The sequence below is a fragment of the Chelonia mydas genome, chromosome 12 (assembly GCF_015237465.2).
Source record: "Chelonia mydas isolate rCheMyd1 chromosome 12, rCheMyd1.pri.v2, whole genome shotgun sequence".
Taxonomy (NCBI): Eukaryota; Metazoa; Chordata; order Testudines; family Cheloniidae; genus Chelonia; species Chelonia mydas.
Window position 1 is genome coordinate 25,353,367 of NC_051252.2, and position 19,448 is coordinate 25,372,814.

Sequence of the window (19,448 nt, forward strand, 5' to 3'; positions counted from 1 at the left end):
GATTTTATAACTCCTGGATATAAATAGCTGGGTTTGTAGGACAGTGGCTTGAAAATCAATGTCATTATTTCCTCTTGAGTGGTTCTTCTTAAAATTGGTATACAATTTTGTTGTGTAAGTGTCATGAGGAAACGTTTGCAGTGTTATTGTAGCTGTGTTGGTCCCAAGATATGAGAAGGACAAGGTAGGTGAGGTAATATTTTTTTATTGGACCAACTTCTGTTGGTGGAAGGGATAAGCTTTCGAGCTTCCCTGAGCTCTTCCTCAGGTCTGGAGAAGATAACAAGAGTGTTCAAACTAAATGTAAGGCGGGACAGTGTTAAGCATATGGGGTTCATACATGCTGTTGGAGATCACTCAAAATGAAGTGTGCAGTCAAGGATTAACAGGCGGTACGGCGTGTTACAAATTATTGTAATGAGCCATAAAACCAGTTTCTCTGTTAAGTCCATGGTTTTTAGTGTTCAGCAGAGTTATGAATTTAAGTTCCCCAGAGTTGTCTTTTGGAGGCGTTGTGCAGGTTTTCGTGGAGGACAAGGACTGAGAGGTCAGATGCGGAGTAATCACTTTGTGAAAAGCGTATGCCCATGGATAGAGCTTTTAGTCTTTTATCAGTTTCCTGTGTGAATTCACTTGAGAGCATAGTGATTGTCTGGTTTCACGCACATACTTGTTGTTGGGGCACTTGAATTACTGCATAAGTTACACCAGGGGTTCTCAACCTGTTTCTTTCCGAGGCCCCCCCGAACATGCTATAAAAACTCCACCTGTGCCACAATAACTGATTTTCTGTATATAAAAGTCAGGGCTGGCGTTAGGGGGTAGCAAGGTGGGCAATTGCCTGGGGCCCCCGTGAAGTTACATTGCTCAGGCTTCAGCTTCAGCTCCGGGTGGCAGGGCTCAGGGCCCCAGGCTTCAGCCCCATGCAATGGAGCTTCAGCTTTCTGCCCTGGGCCCCAGCAAGTCTAATGCTGGCCCTGCTTGGCGGCCCCCCAAAACCTGTTTGCGGCCCCCCCCAGGGGCCCCGGACCCCTGATTGAGAACCACTGAGGTACACCACAGGTTGTGATAGGCATGTGAAGGACTTATGGAGCTTGAAAGGTGTGTTGGGGGCGGGGGTATTGATCATCATAGGAAAGGAAATGTCAAATTGTGACAGCATTGCTCTTATCTATCAGTGAAACTTTTTATGCTAGCGGACTGTGGATTTTTCCTAGTTGTCCATATTTTTAAATAGAGACAGTCTATACCTGTCTGATGTCTGAGTGATTTAAAAAAATCTATGAAATGTATTTTGATCTTGTTTTTAGTATAGGCTTCTATTTGCTGGTGATTGAGTAAGCATTAAAGTACTATTTTCTCAAACTCAAAGAAAGTTTAAAAAAAAATCCACTCCGTGTGGACATCTTTCAGGTGCTTGTGGAGTGCTACATCCATGGGAAGTGCTGGCCACATTAAAAGTCACCGGCTGCCTGTGCCACTGGATGTAACCACAGAAGTTATGGATTCTGCGGCACCATCCACCTGATTTAATTATCAAACTTTAGTCTATAATGAAGTCATGAAAGTCTGTTTTATTTGAATAACGATTAGATCACTTTCTGGAGATATCCATATCTATTGACACAGCACCTGTAACATGCACGTTCGTAATACACCCATGTTGCTTCTTCCCTCCCAGCTACAGATTTATAGCATCCTCATATCAATATCCATCTCTCTCGGAGATTAAATAATAATAGGTCAGGATTTTTGGTCTGACTGGCCCTGAAGCAGGGAAAGAAAGAAAGAAAGGTGATAATTAACAGTGTCTGCCATTACCTCATTTTCAGCAAATCTACAGCACCCTTAAACAGGGCACAGACATTCATGTACCATGACTTAGAGACATCTAGTAACACAATCTCAATAATGTTAGACCCAGAAGTTGAGTGAAAGACAAACTGTAAACAAAGGGAAGCTGTGAAGCAAGAGCAGGACCCATAAGACTTCAATTAGAAGTGAATCAATGACTTGTCCTTCCAGTTCTGTTGATGGTTCCAGGGATATGATGATCCTCTGACTTGAAAAGGCTGAATCATGACAGTGTGACTCTAATGCAATGCCATCATCAGCATATGGTAAAGGTTTGGGAATGATAAGTGTCAACCAGTAAGGCGTTGGGATCTCTCAACCCGTGCTGATTTCAACAAGAACTGATGGCACGCCCAGCCATACAGGATTGAGGCTTGAGAGACTGATCCAACACTCACTGAAATCAATGGGTGTTCTTCTGTTGGCAGACAGATCAACCTCTCAATAAGCTGGCCACACATGCACGACACAGGTGGCTATAACCAAACAGAAAATTCTCCTTTAAAGAATATTGACTCTCTTTTCTAGAACTGTGAGAAACTGGCTATCTCCTCTCAGTGAATAAGCTTGTGAGACTCATAAGTCTTTTGGAAAGCTTAATTAAAGTCAAATAAAAAGGTGGTGTGAAGGCACGCTCTCACTCTAGTAGAGAGGAGACTAATAAGCTGTTCTGGGCTGGTTTAGCACTAATCAGGCACACCTGTAAGGCTTGCATGGTCTGGAGGGCGGAGAGCTTAAAGAGGGACACCTGAGGAGGGTGGGGGTTGAACTGGAAGACTTCTGTACTGCAGGGACTGCTGACCCTCACAGCTAGATCAGCTAAGATGGGAGACAGTTGCAGGCCTTGCTACCTCTGAAATGGCATGGTTCAGCTATAAAGCAGGTACCACAAGAAGAGGGGCTAGAGGTAAGCCCTAATAAAAGACACTGTACTAGCTGATAAGCCAAGCCCTAAATGGGTAACCCCAAAAGACTGCCTGAGGGACAGATCACCTTTGCCTTTCTTTTGCTCTGATTTTCCCCTCCTCTCAAGGGAAAGAGAGAGACTAGGATCTTTCTTTTTTTTCTTTTGTTTGGAAAACCCCTTGTGCCCTACAAACAGGGGATGGGTATTACAAACAACCTGAATCGGGTTGGTAGGGACTCAGGGGAGCCCCAACCCTCACAGGTGGGAAAACAGACACTTGAAAGAAAAACAAAGAGCAGTTAAAAGCAGAACAGTGTGGGGAAATGGTGGTTGGTTGTTTCTTTAGCCTTTCTTGGTAATGAATCCCCTTCTTTTGACTGTTGGTGTCTTTTTGCAACAGAGTTTACAAAATAGCATTATAAACAGCAGCTGTTACATATTAGAGAACATAGAATATTCTGAGAAAAGGAACCTAAACAGTGAGAGAATCCATGAATGTTAAGGGTGAGGGGAGGAGGCAACCTGCAATTTAAACTCTGATCCTACTAACAGGAAATTGATTGTGAAACTTCCTTACACTTAGAAAAGGTGTTGTGATAAGTGTACACACTGTCTTTAGATTCTGAGCTCCTCAGGGCAGGGATTGTACCTACTCTCTGTTTAGAAAGTGCTGACCATATCTTGGTAGTGACCAAAAACAAATAATGATGGTAATGCCCGTTTTAGACTGTCCAGGACTCTGGAGAGTAGAAAGATGTGGGAGGTGTGGTGCAAGCAGATGCCTGAATGTGTGGGTTCTGTTCCCATCTCTGCAAGAGACTGGTCCTGTGTAAGTCACTTACCTTTTCTGTGCCTCTGTTCTCTCAGTTAATAGTCAGCTAAAAAAGTCTCGTCTCAAAAATTGAAGTTGATTGTAGATGTTTTTCATTCATAATGTAGTTAGAACAGTCCTACTGATAAAGTACTGTACTTGGGATCCAGTCCTCCAGTCCTGGGGGATGCGTGTAGTATATTATTGGAGCCTAACAAATATTAGGCTTGTGTTTTCAGTGGGATTACTTGGATGAATAAAAGCTGCAGGACTGGGGCCTTATTTTGCAATATGCAGGGAGGGGGAAAAAAGTCTTGCAGAAAACGGCTGTGGCTCATGAACGTTTAATATTTTTATAAAAACAAGGTATAGAATATTAAAGATTGTTTGTTTGTCAAACGAGAGCTTTTAAATGGAATGGAAGCACATACAAGCCAGTATCTTAACTAGATAAATTGCTATTTTGTATATTGTCATGCAGCTTTAAAATGACCAAAGCAATTAAAATAAATATGTTCCAAAGAAAATCAATCGTTTTATGATGAAAATTTTGTGAGACAAATTTCAGCCTGGAAAGAATTTTTTACATACAAATTATAAACCCTTGATAAGCAGTGTTTAGTGAGTGTCTGCATTACCATTATAAAGGACAGTGAAGCTATGGGCACTGCTACAGTAATCAAAACCAATTAAGAAAATTGTGCCTTCTTAAAATAATCCATTATGCGTTTACCTCCATTAGAACTACCAGGCCTCGCATGGGGATATAAACATCCTAAGAGACACCAATATTCATTTTAATATATCATCGTTGCAGTTGTTAGTGTCCTCTCATATCTGAGGACCTCTGAAAAATAACCCACATTATGATGGGTGAGTGTGTAAAGTTCTGAATAGGATCATGCTTCTCGGAAAGGGCTTTGTTTTGATTAATCTAAAAATGAGTTTTCCAGCAGGTGACAGAAATATCCAGTTTGGTAGGTAACATGTTCTAGCCAGTGGAAAACCAGAGGAGAACTCAGCAAGGATTTTTTTTTCTAGGAGGGCAACTACTTACTTTTTCAGTTCTGACTATCAAGGGCCTCTTAACTTTATTGTGGCCATACTGCATAGTGCGATGGATTTCTGGCTAGAAAATCTTGGGGTGCCAGTGGGTTATGAGGTATTGCTGCTTTTAGTGCTGCAGCATATTGCATTTAATAATAGTTGGCACTTCTAGGGTGCAGTTTTGAAAAACTGCTCAGTGTTATCAATATGATCATTAACTCAAATGGGAGCATAGTTAGGCTGATTTTGAGTTTCACACCCACAGTGTGCCTTTTATCGCTGAATTTCAAACATTAATGACATCTCACCGCATCTATTTGAGGTAGATAATGATATACTCATTTTACAGGAGAAATTGAGAAACGGAGGCAAAGGATCTGGTTCAAAGCCCTCTGAAGTCACTTATTCACTTTCTGTACACCAGTTATGATTGTATAGACCTCTATAATATTCTCCTTTAGTCTGCTCTTTTTTTTTAGATGAACAGTCTCTCTTTTAAATCTGTCCTCATATGGAAGCTGTTCTATACCCCTTATTATTTTTGTTGCTCTTCTCTATATCTTTTCCAATTCTTGTATATCTATTTTGCGATGGGGTTACCAGAACTGCATGCAGTTCAAGGTGTGGGCATACCATGGATTTATATAGTGGCATTATGATATTTTGTTTTATTATCTATTCCTTTTCTAATGGTTACTAACATTGTTAGCTTTTTCAACGGCTGCTGCACTCTGCAAATTCATATTTTGGTGATGGGTAACCTCTGGCAAAGGGCTGGATCTTGCATTATATCCTGATGGTGTTTGGTTATGTTTGTTTTTTTTGTAACACTTGTGGAAGAGAATTCCATGCTCTGGATTCTTTGTGCCAGGTGGCATGGATCTTCTTTCTCAGCAATAATGGCTAGAGTTCTTGGAAGTAAATATCTTGCCCTCTTTTATCCCGAAACATTTGAAGCCTCTGTTATGAAATAACACCATATAAAACTGCCCCAGCATTGTAAAACTTATTTGTATATGATAGGAACAGGCTATGAGGTGCATCCAAGTACCATTTTGATTCTTTCGTTTAAGACCTGTCAGTTTTTTTCTTCTCACGTAAAATCAGTTTGACAGACGTTCACGCAGATCTCATATTCATTAGAAAGTCATTACATCTCCTAAAGGGGTGTTTATGGATATGAGCACCATATATTTAGGGCTGTCAAGACAAATTGACCAAACTGCTTCTGTTTAACTGCCCTGTGAGTGTGGCAGGACTATGACAAAACTGAGTGCCTGGTATTCCTCTAAATCTAATGTAAGAAATGATTAGAAAAAGCATCTATAGCGATAATCAAATTGAGCCCTAAATGAGATTTGCAGCTCAGACATCAAAGCAATTAAATTAACATACCAAAACATTTTTCATAAATTTCCCAATTAGAGGTTATATAAATAGTATTCTACAGTGGACGTCCTACTGGAGAGCTGTGTGTGGATGCGGCACCTTGCATAACTATAGCGAAGTGTAGACTGATTTTTGTGGACTGTTCCCCTAGAAAATCTAGGGTGTTGTGCTCTTCACTGCTCAGTTTGGGCTACGAGATACATCAGGTGGAATCTTGTCTTTCTGTGAAAGAGATTCATGAGATATAGAGGAAGGTCAAATTGCATTTACAGGTATCTCGGTTCTGTTTTTTCCTTACTAATGCTCCTCTTCTGATCTTGAGCTAAATATACAAGGTCAAATACTCTTCTGCATCAGGACAGCTTTGTGCTGCCTGAGCTGGCCCCAGGAGGATCTCTCTTATGTAGTGGGATTCTCAGGTTAGTTACTCCTAAGTCATGCAGATGGCATAGTCAGGAGAAAGAGGGCATGGCTGGGCTGTCCCTCTGCCCTGGCAATCCTGAGCTACAGCTCTCCGGGGCTGTAGGCAGCTGTAAAATTTTATTCCTACATGCTTGTATGCAAACACTTTTTACCTTGTATTTAGTTGTAATTTTTTTCTTTGGCTGCTGTTTTTGGTTTAATTCCTTTGTTTTTTTAATCTTTGTTTTTGGTTTAATTCCTCAAGATCCTTGTTCTCTTTGCTGAATTAGTCTTGTTTTCTAGGGAAAGTTATGCTCTGCTCACAAAGGCAACCCTTTCCCTTGCTTCATGTGGAGGTTGACTTCCCTCAGACTGGTGCAAATTAACCTGAGAATGGGTGTCAGTCAGGGCTGGCATTAGACTTGCTGAGGCCCAGGGTAGAAACTAAGGAGTGGGCTTCCACCCTGCTGTGGCCATGTGGGGCTGAAGCCCGGGGCTGAAGCCCAAGCCTGAGCCGTACTTCACAGTTTAAAAACCTCTGCTTAAGTGTGATTTATTTCCATTTTTAGAGATTAAATTACTTTAATACTCTATTACATTTACCCACAGTGACTCTGTATGTTTGGAGTAACTTAGCTTCGTGGGTGCCCCTGTGGCATGGGGCCCAGGGAAATTGCCCTGCTTGCTGCCCTGTAACACTGGTCCTGGTGCCAGTAGCATGGGCCGGATCGTGCAAAATCTTACTGAGATGAGCAGTCCCATTGACTTCAATAGAGCTATCTGCATGGGTAAGGGCTTGTAGGATTGGTCTTCAGGGTGTTCTTTCATATCTGAATAATGCCATGGCTTTACAAATTCACCTGCAGTACCAGAGAGATTTTTTTGAATAATCTCCCTGCTGTGGATCTTGGAGGTCACATCCCTCATATTTCAGGCACACCCGGATCCTGGGATGCTGTCTAGCTTTGGGATTACAAATGATGCACCCATTGCAGAGTCTGTGTTCGTTTCTCCTCCAGCTCATGATTGGTTAGCATGACATTTAGCCCTCCCCTAATTGCAGAAAAAGGGAAATCTATTTTATGCTCTTGGTTTTCTCCAAACAAACTACCTAATCTCTCTCTCTCTCTCTGGTTTAAGACCTGAGTACAAAACCTAATGGAAATGATAGTCTGAAACAATTATAGTCACCCTTTGGGCATAGAGTGGCTCCAGTCTTGCTCCCAGGAATTTTTCAGATGGATGTTTTCAGCAAAAATAATATGCTCAAGAATGCTCAACTCAGTGACACCTGACATTTGGGGGTGATGTAGCACTTCTGACTCTGACAGGACAAAACATTTAGAACAACCTTGCAAACTGAAACTAACTTTTCTGGTGCTTGCCCATGGCATTAGAACACTCATAGACTCCAATCACTTCAGGTATGTGCTAGGGAGGTTTTAATTTATCGCTGCTGTTAATGCAATGACTCCTATTCTGGGCTGCCACTTATTTCTGTTCTTCACCTCTTTTCCCTCATGCTGAGGCCACAACATCATTATTGATTTGTTGGTACCCTAGAGTACTTTTACATTACATGTTCCTCTCTGAATTAGAAGAAGAAACTCCAATAATTCAGCTAACCTGACATTTTGCTATACCTATTATTCAACGTTTTTATTTAGTACATAGCAATGTTGGTGCTTAATATTTTAAATTTTATTGTGACTTGCATGAGGACAAACAGTAAATAAGTTAGACCTAGAATTCTCTTCCCCTGGCTTGCAGGCCCAGCCCTAACCCAGTAGAACATAGCACCTCTCAGTACCCATTGTCATGGAGAAGAGTCCTCAATCCAAATCACAATAACTTGGCTGGTTCTAACGCTCTCTAATAGTCAGAAAATAGACGCTTGAACATTATGCCATGTGCCCATGGTATTTAAGTGCTATGAAAGTGGCGATGCTGAATCTTACTGTGATGGGATGGCTGACCCTCGCTCGTAGGTAAGGGGTTAAAGCCACCCTGGGGAGGCTGTGTGGGAGGCAGCCAATGAGGAAAGGGCTTATAGTGCCAGCCAATCAGGAGAAACTTCATTGGAACAGCCAATCAGGGCCAGGCTGGCCCATATAAGAAGGGTTGCTCAACAGAGCAGGGGCAGTCTCTTCCTGGAGTACAAAGGAGAAGGACTGGCTGTCTTAGATAGAGCAGTGCTGGGCAGGGTCGGGGAGCAATAGGGAGCACCAGCCCGAGGACTGCCAGACTGAAGCCCCTGATAAAAAGGGCCGGGAAGGTGCTAGAGCTACAGGGAGATGGCTCAGGGAAATACGCAGCGGGAGTAGGAGGAGCAGCAGCACATGGTTGCTGGCTATAGGGTCCTTGGGTCAGGGCTTGAAGTAGCGGGCGAGACTGTCCCCCCACTTTCCCCACACTTGCCTCAGAGGGGTGGCCAGTATTCGGAGTGCAGTACCCCTTGAGGTGAGGGGCTAGACTGAAGGCTGCAGGAGATCACAGCAGCAAGTGAATGGACTAGACAGCTGGTTCCCCTGGAAGTGGGGAGAAAACAGAGTGGGGCGCAGCCAGAGGGCTGTGCACAGAAGAGGATACTGCGGTCTGTGGAGTGACATGGGTTTTAGCCCTGGTCTACGCTCTGGGGTTAGGTCGAATTTAGCCACGTTAGGTCGATTTTAAAATGACAGCGTCCACACAACCAACCCCGTTCCGTCGCCCTAAAGGGCTCTTAAAATTGACTTCTGTATTCCTCCCCAGTGAGGGGAGTAGCACTAAAATCGACCTTGCTGGGTCGAATTTGGGTTAGTGCAGATGCTATTTGACGGTATTGGCCTCTGGGAGCTATCCCAGAGTGCTCCAATGTGACTGCTCTGGACAGCACTTTGAACTCTGATGCATGAGCCAGGTACACAGGAAAAGCCCTAGGCAATTTTGCATTTCATTTCCTGTTTGGTCAGTATGGCAAGCTCAGCAGCACAGGTGACCATGCAGTCCCCCCAGAATTGCAAACGAGCTTCAGCATGGACCAAAAGGGAGACACTGGATCTGATTGCTGTATGGGGAGAAGAATCTGTGCAGGCAGGACTCTGAGCAAAAAGAAGAAATGCCAATATATGTGCCAAAATTGCACAGGGCATGGTGGAGAGGGGCTACACCAGGGACACACAGCAGTGCCGTGTGAAAGTTAAGGAGCTCAGGCAAGCCTACCAAAAGACAAAGGAGGCAAACGGTCGCTCCGGGTCAGAGCCCCATACATGCTGCTTCTATGATCAGCTACATGCCATTCTAGGGGGGGACCCTACCACTACCCCACCACTGTCCATGGACATCTGCAATGGGGGGAGTCTGACACAACAGGGAGGAGGATTTTGTGGATGAGGAAGAGGAGGAGAATGTATAGCAGGTAAGCAGTGAATCTGTTCTTCCTGGCAGCCAGGACCTTTTCATCACCCTGGACCCAATACCCTATGAAGGCGGGATCCCTGACCCTGAAGCTGGAGAAGGCAGGTCTGGTGAGTGCACATTTGTAACTACAGTACAGGGTTTAAAAGCAATAGTGTTTAATGTTTGATTTGCCCTGAAGAATTGGGATGCATTCGCGGCCAGTACAGCTACTGGAAAAGTCTGTTCACGTGTCTGGGGATGGAGCGGGAATCCTCCAGGGACATCTCCATGAAGTTCTTCTGGAGGTACTCTAAAAGCCTTTGCAGAAGGTTTCTGGGAGGGGCTGCCTTATTTCATCCTCCACAGTAGGACACTTTACTATGCCAAGCCAGTAGCAAGTAGTCGGGAATCATTGCAACACAAAGCATGGCAGTGAATGGTCCTGAGTTTTGGTTGCATTCAAGCAACATTCAGTCTTATCTTTCTGTGTTAGCCTCAGGAGAGTGATATCATTCATGGTCACCTGTTTGAAATAGGGGAATTTTTGTAAGGGAACAGTAAAAGGACCCCGTTCATGCTGGGTGGTTTGTGCTTGGCTAAAAGGGATCATCCCCAATAATAGCCAGTGGTGGGAGGAGGGGGGAAGGGATCATCCCAAATAGCCATGCGGCAGGGTGAGGCTCCGGGCACCCAGCCACTCCACTCCAGAGGATGGTGCAAGCAACAGAAGGCTGTCATTCAAACAGTTTTGATTTGTAGTGTGGCTACAATAAGCAATGTGGCCTTGTTCTTCCCTCCTCCCGCACCCCACCCCACCCGAGCTACCTTGTCAGTTATCTCACTTTTTTTAATTAATAAAGAATGTATGGTTTCAAAACAATAGTTTCTTTATTTCCTTTGCCAGCTGTGATCAAAGGGGGGAGGGTGGTTGGCTTACAGGGAATTAAAATCAACAAAGGGGGTGGGTTTGCAGCAAGGAGAAAAACACACAACTGTCACACTGTAGCCTGGCCAGTCATGAAACTGGTTTTCAAAGCCTCTGATGCGCAGCGCGCCTAGCTGTGCTCTTGTAATCGCCCTGGTGTCTGGCTGCTTAAAATCGGCCGCCAGGCGATTTGCCTCAACATCCCACCCTGCCAAAAACGTCTCCCCCTTACTCTCACAGCAAGCAGCAATAACAATAGGAATGTTGGTTGCACTGAGGTCTAACCTAGTCAGCAAACAGCGCCAGCGAGCTTTTAAACGTCCAAAGGCACATTATACCCCCATTCGGCACTTGCTCAGTCTATACTTGAACTGCTCCTTACTACTGTCCAGGCTGCCTGTGTATGGCTTCATGAGCCATGGGAGCAAGGTGTAGGCTGGGTCCCCAAGGGTAACTATTGGCATTTCAACATCCCCAACAGTAATTTTGTGGTCTGGGAAGTAAGTCACATCTTGCAGCTGCTCGAACAGCCCAGAGTTCCTAAAGATGCGAGCGTCATGCACCTTTTCCGGCCATCCCAAGTTGATGTTGGTGCAACATCCCTTGTGATCCACCACTGCTTGCAGTACCATTGAGAAGTACCCCTTGCGGTTTATATACTGGTTGGCAAGGTGGTTCGGTGCCAAGATAGGGATATGCGTTCTGTCTATCGCCCCACCACAGTTAGGGAATCCCATTGCAGCAAAGCCATCCACTATGACCTGCATGTTTCCCAGAGTCCCTACCCTTGATAGCAGAACGTCTGTGATTGCCTTGGCTACTTAGATCACATCAGTCCCCACAGTAGACTTGCCCACTCCAAATTGATTCCCGACTGACCGGTAGCAGTCAGACTTTGCAAGCTTCCACAGGGCTATCGCCACTCGCTTCTCAACTATCAGGGCAGCTCTCATCTTGGTATTCCTGCGCTTCAGGGCGGGGAAAAGCAACTCTCAAAGTTCAAGGAAAATTTTTGCAGGCACTGTGAATCATCCCATGCCCGCAACACTCAGCGGTCCCAACACTCTCTGCTTGTTGGCTGGGCCCAGAATCGGCATTCCACTGTATCAACCAGCCCCACTGCTGCCATGATGTCCCAATTTCCACAGCCCATGCTTTCAGGAACGTCTGTGTTTTATGTCCTCATCACAATCGTCCTTGTGCTGGTGTCTCTTAGCTCGGTTCTGCACATAAACTTCAGGATAATGTGCGAGGTATTTACAATGCTCACAACAGCAGCGGTGAGCTGAGCTGGCTCCATGATTGCTGTGGTATAGCGTCTGCAAGGGTAACCCAGGAAAAAAGGCACAAAAGGATTGTCTGCCATTGCTTGCACGGTGGGAGGGAGGGGCGACTGACGACATGTACTCAAAACCACCCGCGACAATGTTTTTGCCCCATCAGGCATTGGGAGCTTAACCCAAAATTCCAATAGGCAGCAGAGACTGCGGGAACTGTGGGATAGCTACCCCACAGTGCACCACTCCATAAGTCGATGCTAGCCACAGTAGTGAGGACACTCTGCCAACTTAATGCGCTTAGTGGGGACATAAGCAATTAACTGTATAAAACTGATTTCTAAAAATAGACTTCTATAAAATCGACCTAATTTTGTAGTGCAGACATACCCTTACAGGTGGAGACACCACCTGAGGAGGGCGTAGTGGCAACCCCCTGAGCTAATTCCCAGGGTGGCCAGCAGGAGGCACTGTGGGGGTGAGTCGTGCCCTGTCACACTTACCCATCATACCAATGTTTTTGTATTATGTATTGCAACCCTTTTGTGAACTGAAGTTCCCACGGCAATAAATAATGCATTCAGCGAAAGCTTAAAGGCCTCACTACGTAATTCTCCACATTTTACTTTCAACCATCTGCTAAACTCTACTTCTCCTGAGATTTGGCCCCAACCATGTTGCTAAGATATACAATTTAAGTTTTTGAATATTTGTCAAAACTATTCAGTGTTTTCTGCCTTGAATATTTAACTACTGTGGTAGTGAGACTAGAGCAAAAACTTTAATTAAAAATGTGGGAATGCTTACTTTGTGATTATGATGCAGAGTTGATGGCTAATTTGGTGATCAGTGTTTATTTGCATATATAGTCACATACTGGGCCATATGTACAGCTCAGGCCTGGGATAGGGAATGGGAAAGTGGCTGTTAGCCACCTTTATGCCTCTCTGATCCTGGTCAATCAAGGTGCTTGCTGGTCCCCAAGTACAGTGTAGACTGTAGAGCACCCTGAGGGCTGCTCTAAATGATACAAAGTTGCTCTTGGCCCCAGGAGCCCAAATGCAGCTGGGGATTGCCAAAGCTTAGAGAGATTCTGGCCATGCACCCCTGTGCCAAAGGGATGATGTAAAACTATTATGGCAACTCTGTGCCACCTGGCAATTCCTCTTATGCAAGGGATGTCCTGAGGGGCCAGTTAAAAAGTTTTCTGACAGGGGAGGATGGCACTTCCAATCCTGTACAAACTATCGGCTAATAAAAAACCACTATTTTCTAGTACTGAGCTGGTTCAAAGTAAATAGCTAACCTTACACACAAGCTTTCCCATTGCTGTCAGTGGATATGCTCTGATCAGTAAGGGTTTGCAGGAGTGGACCCTAGAGCAATGTATACTTGTAAGTGGATTTATGTACAGTTCTATGGATTTAGATGCAGGGTTCTGGTTGATTTCACACTTCTAGTCTAAGTGCTTTGTAAAAAACATATCAGGAAACGAGCATTTATTGCTTGGTATGGTTTTGAGATAGTTAATAGCTCCTTTGGAGGGATCAACAAACTGCAAAATGGGTGTCAGAGCCAGAAGAAATGGAGATGTAACCACTGTAAAACAGGTTTATGGGATAAAGCTGGCTGTTTGCTTCCCCCTCCCTCTCCATAGCACAACAGAGCAGGTAGCAAGTGCAGTGCCAGCAGGCGCAATGCTGGTCAAATCATGTACTAATCATGGAGCTGTCTTGCAGGTTGATCATATTGCTGTACGTCTACCCACATGTCTATACACCTTATCTGTTTTCTGACTTAGTGGTACCTATTTACCAGGTTCTGCATTTTTCTATTTTGTGGACTTGCTACTGAAGATATCTGATCATGACCTATTTTCTCCGCCATTTATCCAATTCTCTCCTATCTTGGAACATGTCTGGTTAGTTCTGGTGGCCCCAAGAACTCCCAGAAAGGTCTTCTCAACCACAATTTGAGGATATTGAGCTACTATACACAACAGGGTGGCCAAAACATTCTGTTTACAAGCTTTTATTTGTCCTTGTTAATAGTCTTTAATATAAGGCAATAAAATTATCAAATATATTTAGACTGCCTCTTTTGGAATACTTAAAAAGGGTATTTACTTATGACTAGTAACAGTCCCTTTTCACAAAGGCTCAGTCAGCAAAATACAAATATAATCACAACATTCTTTTGTAAAAAAAACTACCACTCCTGTACCTATAATATGTAAACAATCCTAAAAAGGGCTGGCAGAAACCCAGAAATGTGCTTACCATGGAGGTGAGTCAGGATACATGACATTGACCTGAGAGAGAGTCTCCATGTAGGAACTGAAGTCAAAAGCTGGTGGGAACTCCTCTGTGCAGGTGGATCTCAGCTCTCCAATTGAGCCACCGTAGGAGAAGCCATCTGGAGCTATAAAACAGGCAATTAATACTGAGTCTTTTCTCCATGGTGGCTTCTCTGCAGCTCTGCCATAATTTATACCTGTAGTCCACAGATGAGATAGCAGGATTGTTGGTGTTTAGGGGCAAGCAGGTCTTAAGGAAATAAAACAATTCCCTCTCAGGGGTGGCTGCCCACTACATCTAAGCTACTGTGTATCATGGTGTGGAGCTAGGAATATACACCCTGTAGAACTCCCCAAATTGTGAGTGTTATTAATGCCCTACCCAAATAGAATACAAGGTCTGTACACAATCTCAAATGTTAGCACTGCTTCTCCATAACCACTGAAGTTATTGGGAGCTGCATATATTCAACATCTCTGAAAACCAGATCACTTCTATATAGGTGTCTAAATAAGGGGCTAGGTGCTTAACTTTAGGGATCTGTGGGGATGTCTACGCTGCAGGTCGGAGGTGTGACGGCAGAATGGGTACACGTACCTGAGCTAGCTTTGCTCTAGCTAGCCTGAATAACAATAGCAGTGACGCTGCTGCAGCAGCACAGGGGTGGCAGACTAAGTACACATCCTAGGTCCTGGATGGGCTTGTAAAACCTGTCTGGCTGCCCATGCTGCCACGGCTTGACTGTCATTGTTTGAGCTAGCTAGAGCAAAGTAAGCACAAGTATGCCAACATGTGCTGCAGTCACACTTTTGACTGCAATGTAGACATCTCTTAAATTTGAGTCCTTAATACAAGGAGGCACAGGGGAAAAGAAACTGGAGAACAGGACCGGGAGGAAAAAAAAAAAACAAAATACAAAACTGCAGTCCTTACGTGGCTCCCACAGAGATATCAGGAAACTGGTTGAAACAGGGTACAAGCAGGGAGTGCTGTGTAAAGGGGCATAGTCTTCCATTGGAAGCTTGACACCTCAAGGTGTGCCAAAATCTAAAGGGGCAAGAGGTAAACTGGTGGTGCTCTTTTCTCTGCAGTCAGTGTTGGGCTTGCCTGCATGCAGGCTGTCACTGAGACAGGGGTTAGTAGCATAACGGAGAGAATACCAGCACGGACTGTGTGGAACCGTGGGCAGGTGAAGGGCCTACACCCAGACTTCTCAGCTGCACCACTTTGTGGTGTAGATTTGGCATCGCCTCTGCTTCTCTGGCTGTGTCTCACCAGGCCAGAGGAGCAGCAGCAGCACTGGCTGGCTGAAGAAAGGAGAAGATGATTCTCCTCCAGCAGTTCCAGGCTCCTGGCCCCTCTCCCCTTTCCTTCAAGCACCAGAGAGATGCCCCTAGGGACGGGAGTCAGGAGCTGACATTGTTTTTGGTAGGGCAGGGGTGAGGAGGTAGGAAGTCAGACCATTAGATTACTCTTGGAAGGGGAGGGAGAGCAGGCCCTGAGATACTGGGAGACTTCAGTGGCTGGCTGCCCCTTATGGAAAACAGTCTGTTCCTGAGCAGCTTGGGACCCTCTCTGTTCCACAGATGGGAGGGGAGAAGAGGAGGAGCTAGCAGTCAGCACCTCCATGGGGACAGCAGCTGTGGAGCCTTGCAGTTGGGTGAGGGTGGCTAAATGTAACTGAACTGCAGGGGAGAGTTCATCTGGTCTGAATTAAGCTAACTGTATTGGGGGCAACCTGGTGCCCAGAGAAGCCTAATCAGGAACTCTTTTCCCCAAACCCATCAGTGCCTGGACAGTAGCCCTCCTTCCTCTCTCCCTGTGTGCCCCCCCCACCCTACGCACACCTGCTCCCATTGGTAACTGGTTACACAACTCATTTGCTTAACTCCTACAATAAGGAACTATATTTGTTGTAATTTCAAGAAGTGCAATGCTAATGTCTTCCTAGAGATTTTGTAGGGAACTGCTTCATAAAACACTGTTTTGCATAATTGTAGTTTGAAAGTAAAAACAAAAGTGGGGGTTTCTTTTTTGCTAGGTAGTAAAATGAGGCTTGGGTTGAATAGGCAGCTCATGTGAAAGGACCCACAAAATGGAAAGTAAACACCAGGGTTGTAATTTGTAAATTATGCAGTTATTCCTCCTGCTGTTGAAAGCTAATACTGTTTCTTTTTGAGTGTGGGGGTGTGTGGAAATAAAGGTGTAAAAGTTTGAAGTGATGGCATCATAGTAACATCTATAAAAATACCTACCCCCTGCAATCCATAGCATGAAGGGATCAGTGATAAAAGGTCAAGTCAATTTTTAGGCAGAATAGCCAACCTATTTTTAATAATGAATCATCTGATCAATACAGTGAGCCAAGAAATATATCGTAACTGTTAAAGGCACCATGTTCTGTGGAAGGAGAGTTACTCAGAGCAATAAGGTCTGACCTTAGCTTCAGAAAATATATATGAATCAATGCACTAAAATAAGATAGTGTGTGTGTGGGGCAGCGGAGGCAACAGTAAGCCTAGGAGGTGCATCATTTTCAAGCTGTTTTCCTATTAATATTGCCTAATGCATACCTAGTCTTATCTAAAAGCAGGACATGTGTAAGGATACTGCTTAATCACTAGCTTAGGAGAGGCCATGATGTCATTAAAAAAAATTCTGGTCTGAATGTGAAGGGTGAGGTAGAGTGAAGATGAATGGATTGTGTTAAGTATAAATGGGATAAGGCTTGTTACAGAGGGAGGTAAACTCTGTAAGATTCCCCTTGGGGGGGGGGGGTCTTTTCCAGACTTTTCTATTAAGGGAATAGTGTTTGCAGTTGGTTTATGCACCTATCCAGGACCTCCTGCAGCTTTTCCTGGCAGCTCAGCTCATGTGGCAGCTAGAACTAAGGGAGTTCCCAGGGGACTAAGTAGGAAATTGAATACAATAGCAGGTCTTCAGTGACATGATGCTTCCACCCCACAGCTCCACCTCCTGCCTTCCCCTTTGTGAACAGAAGAGGCAAAATCAATCTAATAAAGGACTTCTGTATTCTTTCCTCAGCTCTAATGGTAGTTGTCAGACTTCCCTTCTTGTCCTGTAAGAGTTACCAGTAAAGCTAGTCACAATTTCATGTACAGTAGCAACATAAATGCTGCAGACAGAGCTTTCAAAATCTTCTGTAGTTTTCCCATGGCTTTCTCTATATGAACAAAAATAACCAGGACAAATTGTCCCCGACTCCCTTAAGGAGCCGACAAGATGACAATTTTATTGCCTGTCTGTTTTTATGTCAGAGACATCATCCACTATGGGATTTTGCTGGTGGTTACGCCACAACCAGGTGCACTTCATGGAATGTCAGCATTACTCAGCGGCAGGCTAGGCCTGTTCTTTAGTGAGCTGACAAGGGCAGTCATGTTTCACAGAGGTGGTTAAACTCACTGATGTAGAAAACTAGTGTGGATAAAAATTCATTTGTAAATAAAAAGTAGCTCCTGTGAACTGTGTGCCTGCTTCCCATTTGTTAAGCTATCCATAAGGTGCACTGCAAAGTGCTTCCTTGCAGTGATTACTCAGTCAAGGGCTAGATCTGCAGCTGATATCAACTAGCATAGCTCTATCAGAGCCAGTGGAACTATGTCAGTTTACACCAGTTGAGGATCTGGCCCTGGAGTCTGCACTCATTGCCGGCACCACTGCTTTTAAATGTGACTTTTCTTTACCACAAACACATTCAGCAAATCTCCACAGCTATGGGTTACCCTGAGAAGACTTATCTGAAACTCTAAATAGTGGTATAAATTTTCTAAAGGTGTTCTGAGCTGTAGATAGATAAGAATATAAGTTGTGCCCTCTAATGAAGCAAATCACCCTAGATCCATGAATTAGGGCTGTGACTGTATATAGGGATCAATATTTTTCTTTTATTTTTGGGGGAGGTTTCTACCAGAGTAGTGATTTTTTTGGATAGGGGTTGGGACACACTTCAACAAGTTTGGGACACTTCTTGAGTGGCAGGTTGACTAGTGCTGCTGGGAAGGGGCTTAAAATCTAATGTAACCAGATGATGCTGCCCTGGCAACATGGCAGGACATTACATGGAACTTTTCACTTCTATAGAAAACAAAGGGGCAATTTTCAAGGTCGGTACAGATTTGGAGACTGAGAACTCCATTATTTCCTGTTCTAGAAACTACTATATGCTGGCTCTCTAGCAGACACAAATTAAACTGGGCCCACAGACCAATGGCAATAATGGGATTTCAATAGAGTGCAGCAGGAAATTAGGAGACTATAGGGAGGGAGACAAAAATGTGTACGATACCAAAGAAAACTAAGCAGCCTGACAAACAGGAGCTATGCAGTTGGCTTTCACATATTCATTTTGACCACTTAAAATACTGAAATGTAGCTCTCATTACTTTGAGAGATGCAACTAAACAAGAAAACCAGTTGTATCCTCCTTTTGTCTTTTTAATGTTTGCTTTGCAGTTTCTGCAGCCATGCTCTCGCTATCCATAGGAGCAGTGCAACAAGACACGTAAGCACGATCTCACCATAAGTAGCTTCTCTCCTCAGGTGTGGGTGTCTTAAGCGTCCATCCTTTCTCAGGCTGCCAACAATGATTGTCACACAGGATAGAAACAGCACAAGTCCAATCACTACTCCAGCTACCAGGAGGGGGGAGACCAGCAAGCTGGTGTCATTGCTGTTTTCACTGTAGCCGGGAAACTCACTGATAGGGCTGCTCTGGTTCAAGTGAACTTCTGCACAGGAGAGAGAGAGAGAGTGCGTAAATGATGCTGAAAGGGACAGACTGTGTTTAATTAAAGCTGCTGCATAAGCAACAGATATCCAGAGCAACAAGTTACAAATGGATTTCAACTTGGACAGTTGTTTGCATTGTACAGATTACATCTTGCCCCTAATGATCTTCTTGTGAAATTGTTAATATTTTTTCAAAAGATCTTTGAAGAGTAAGAATGTCCTGGCTCCCAGCCCGTAAAACTTCCTGTGTAGTGATGCACATACTCACTTCAAAGTCTAGAAGCTATCTGCTATTTGTACTCACCCCCTCCTGATTATTGCTTCATTATCTTCATGAGATTATAGATATTGTATTTCTGTCTGTGTTGTTTTGGTAGCAAATAACAAAAGTTCCAGTGATCTCTACTGG

The 19,448-nt window shown here is 44.2% G+C and overlaps 1 protein-coding gene across 2 annotated transcripts in view; it reads right to left on the reverse strand.

Moving 5' to 3' along the window:
* Positions 1 to 19,448, reverse strand: part of LOC102942824 (brain expressed associated with NEDD4 1) — a 109,673-nt gene that overhangs the window by 13,764 nt on the left and 76,461 nt on the right. For both annotated transcript variants that reach the window (XM_037877509.2, XM_037877510.2), the window contains 2 exons: positions 18,829 to 19,038; positions 14,270 to 14,411 (listed from right to left, as the gene is read on the reverse strand). In XM_037877509.2, coding sequence (XP_037733437.1) covers positions 14,270 to 14,411; positions 18,829 to 19,038 — 352 coding nt within the window. The remainder of the gene's footprint in view (positions 1 to 14,269; positions 14,412 to 18,828; positions 19,039 to 19,448) is intronic.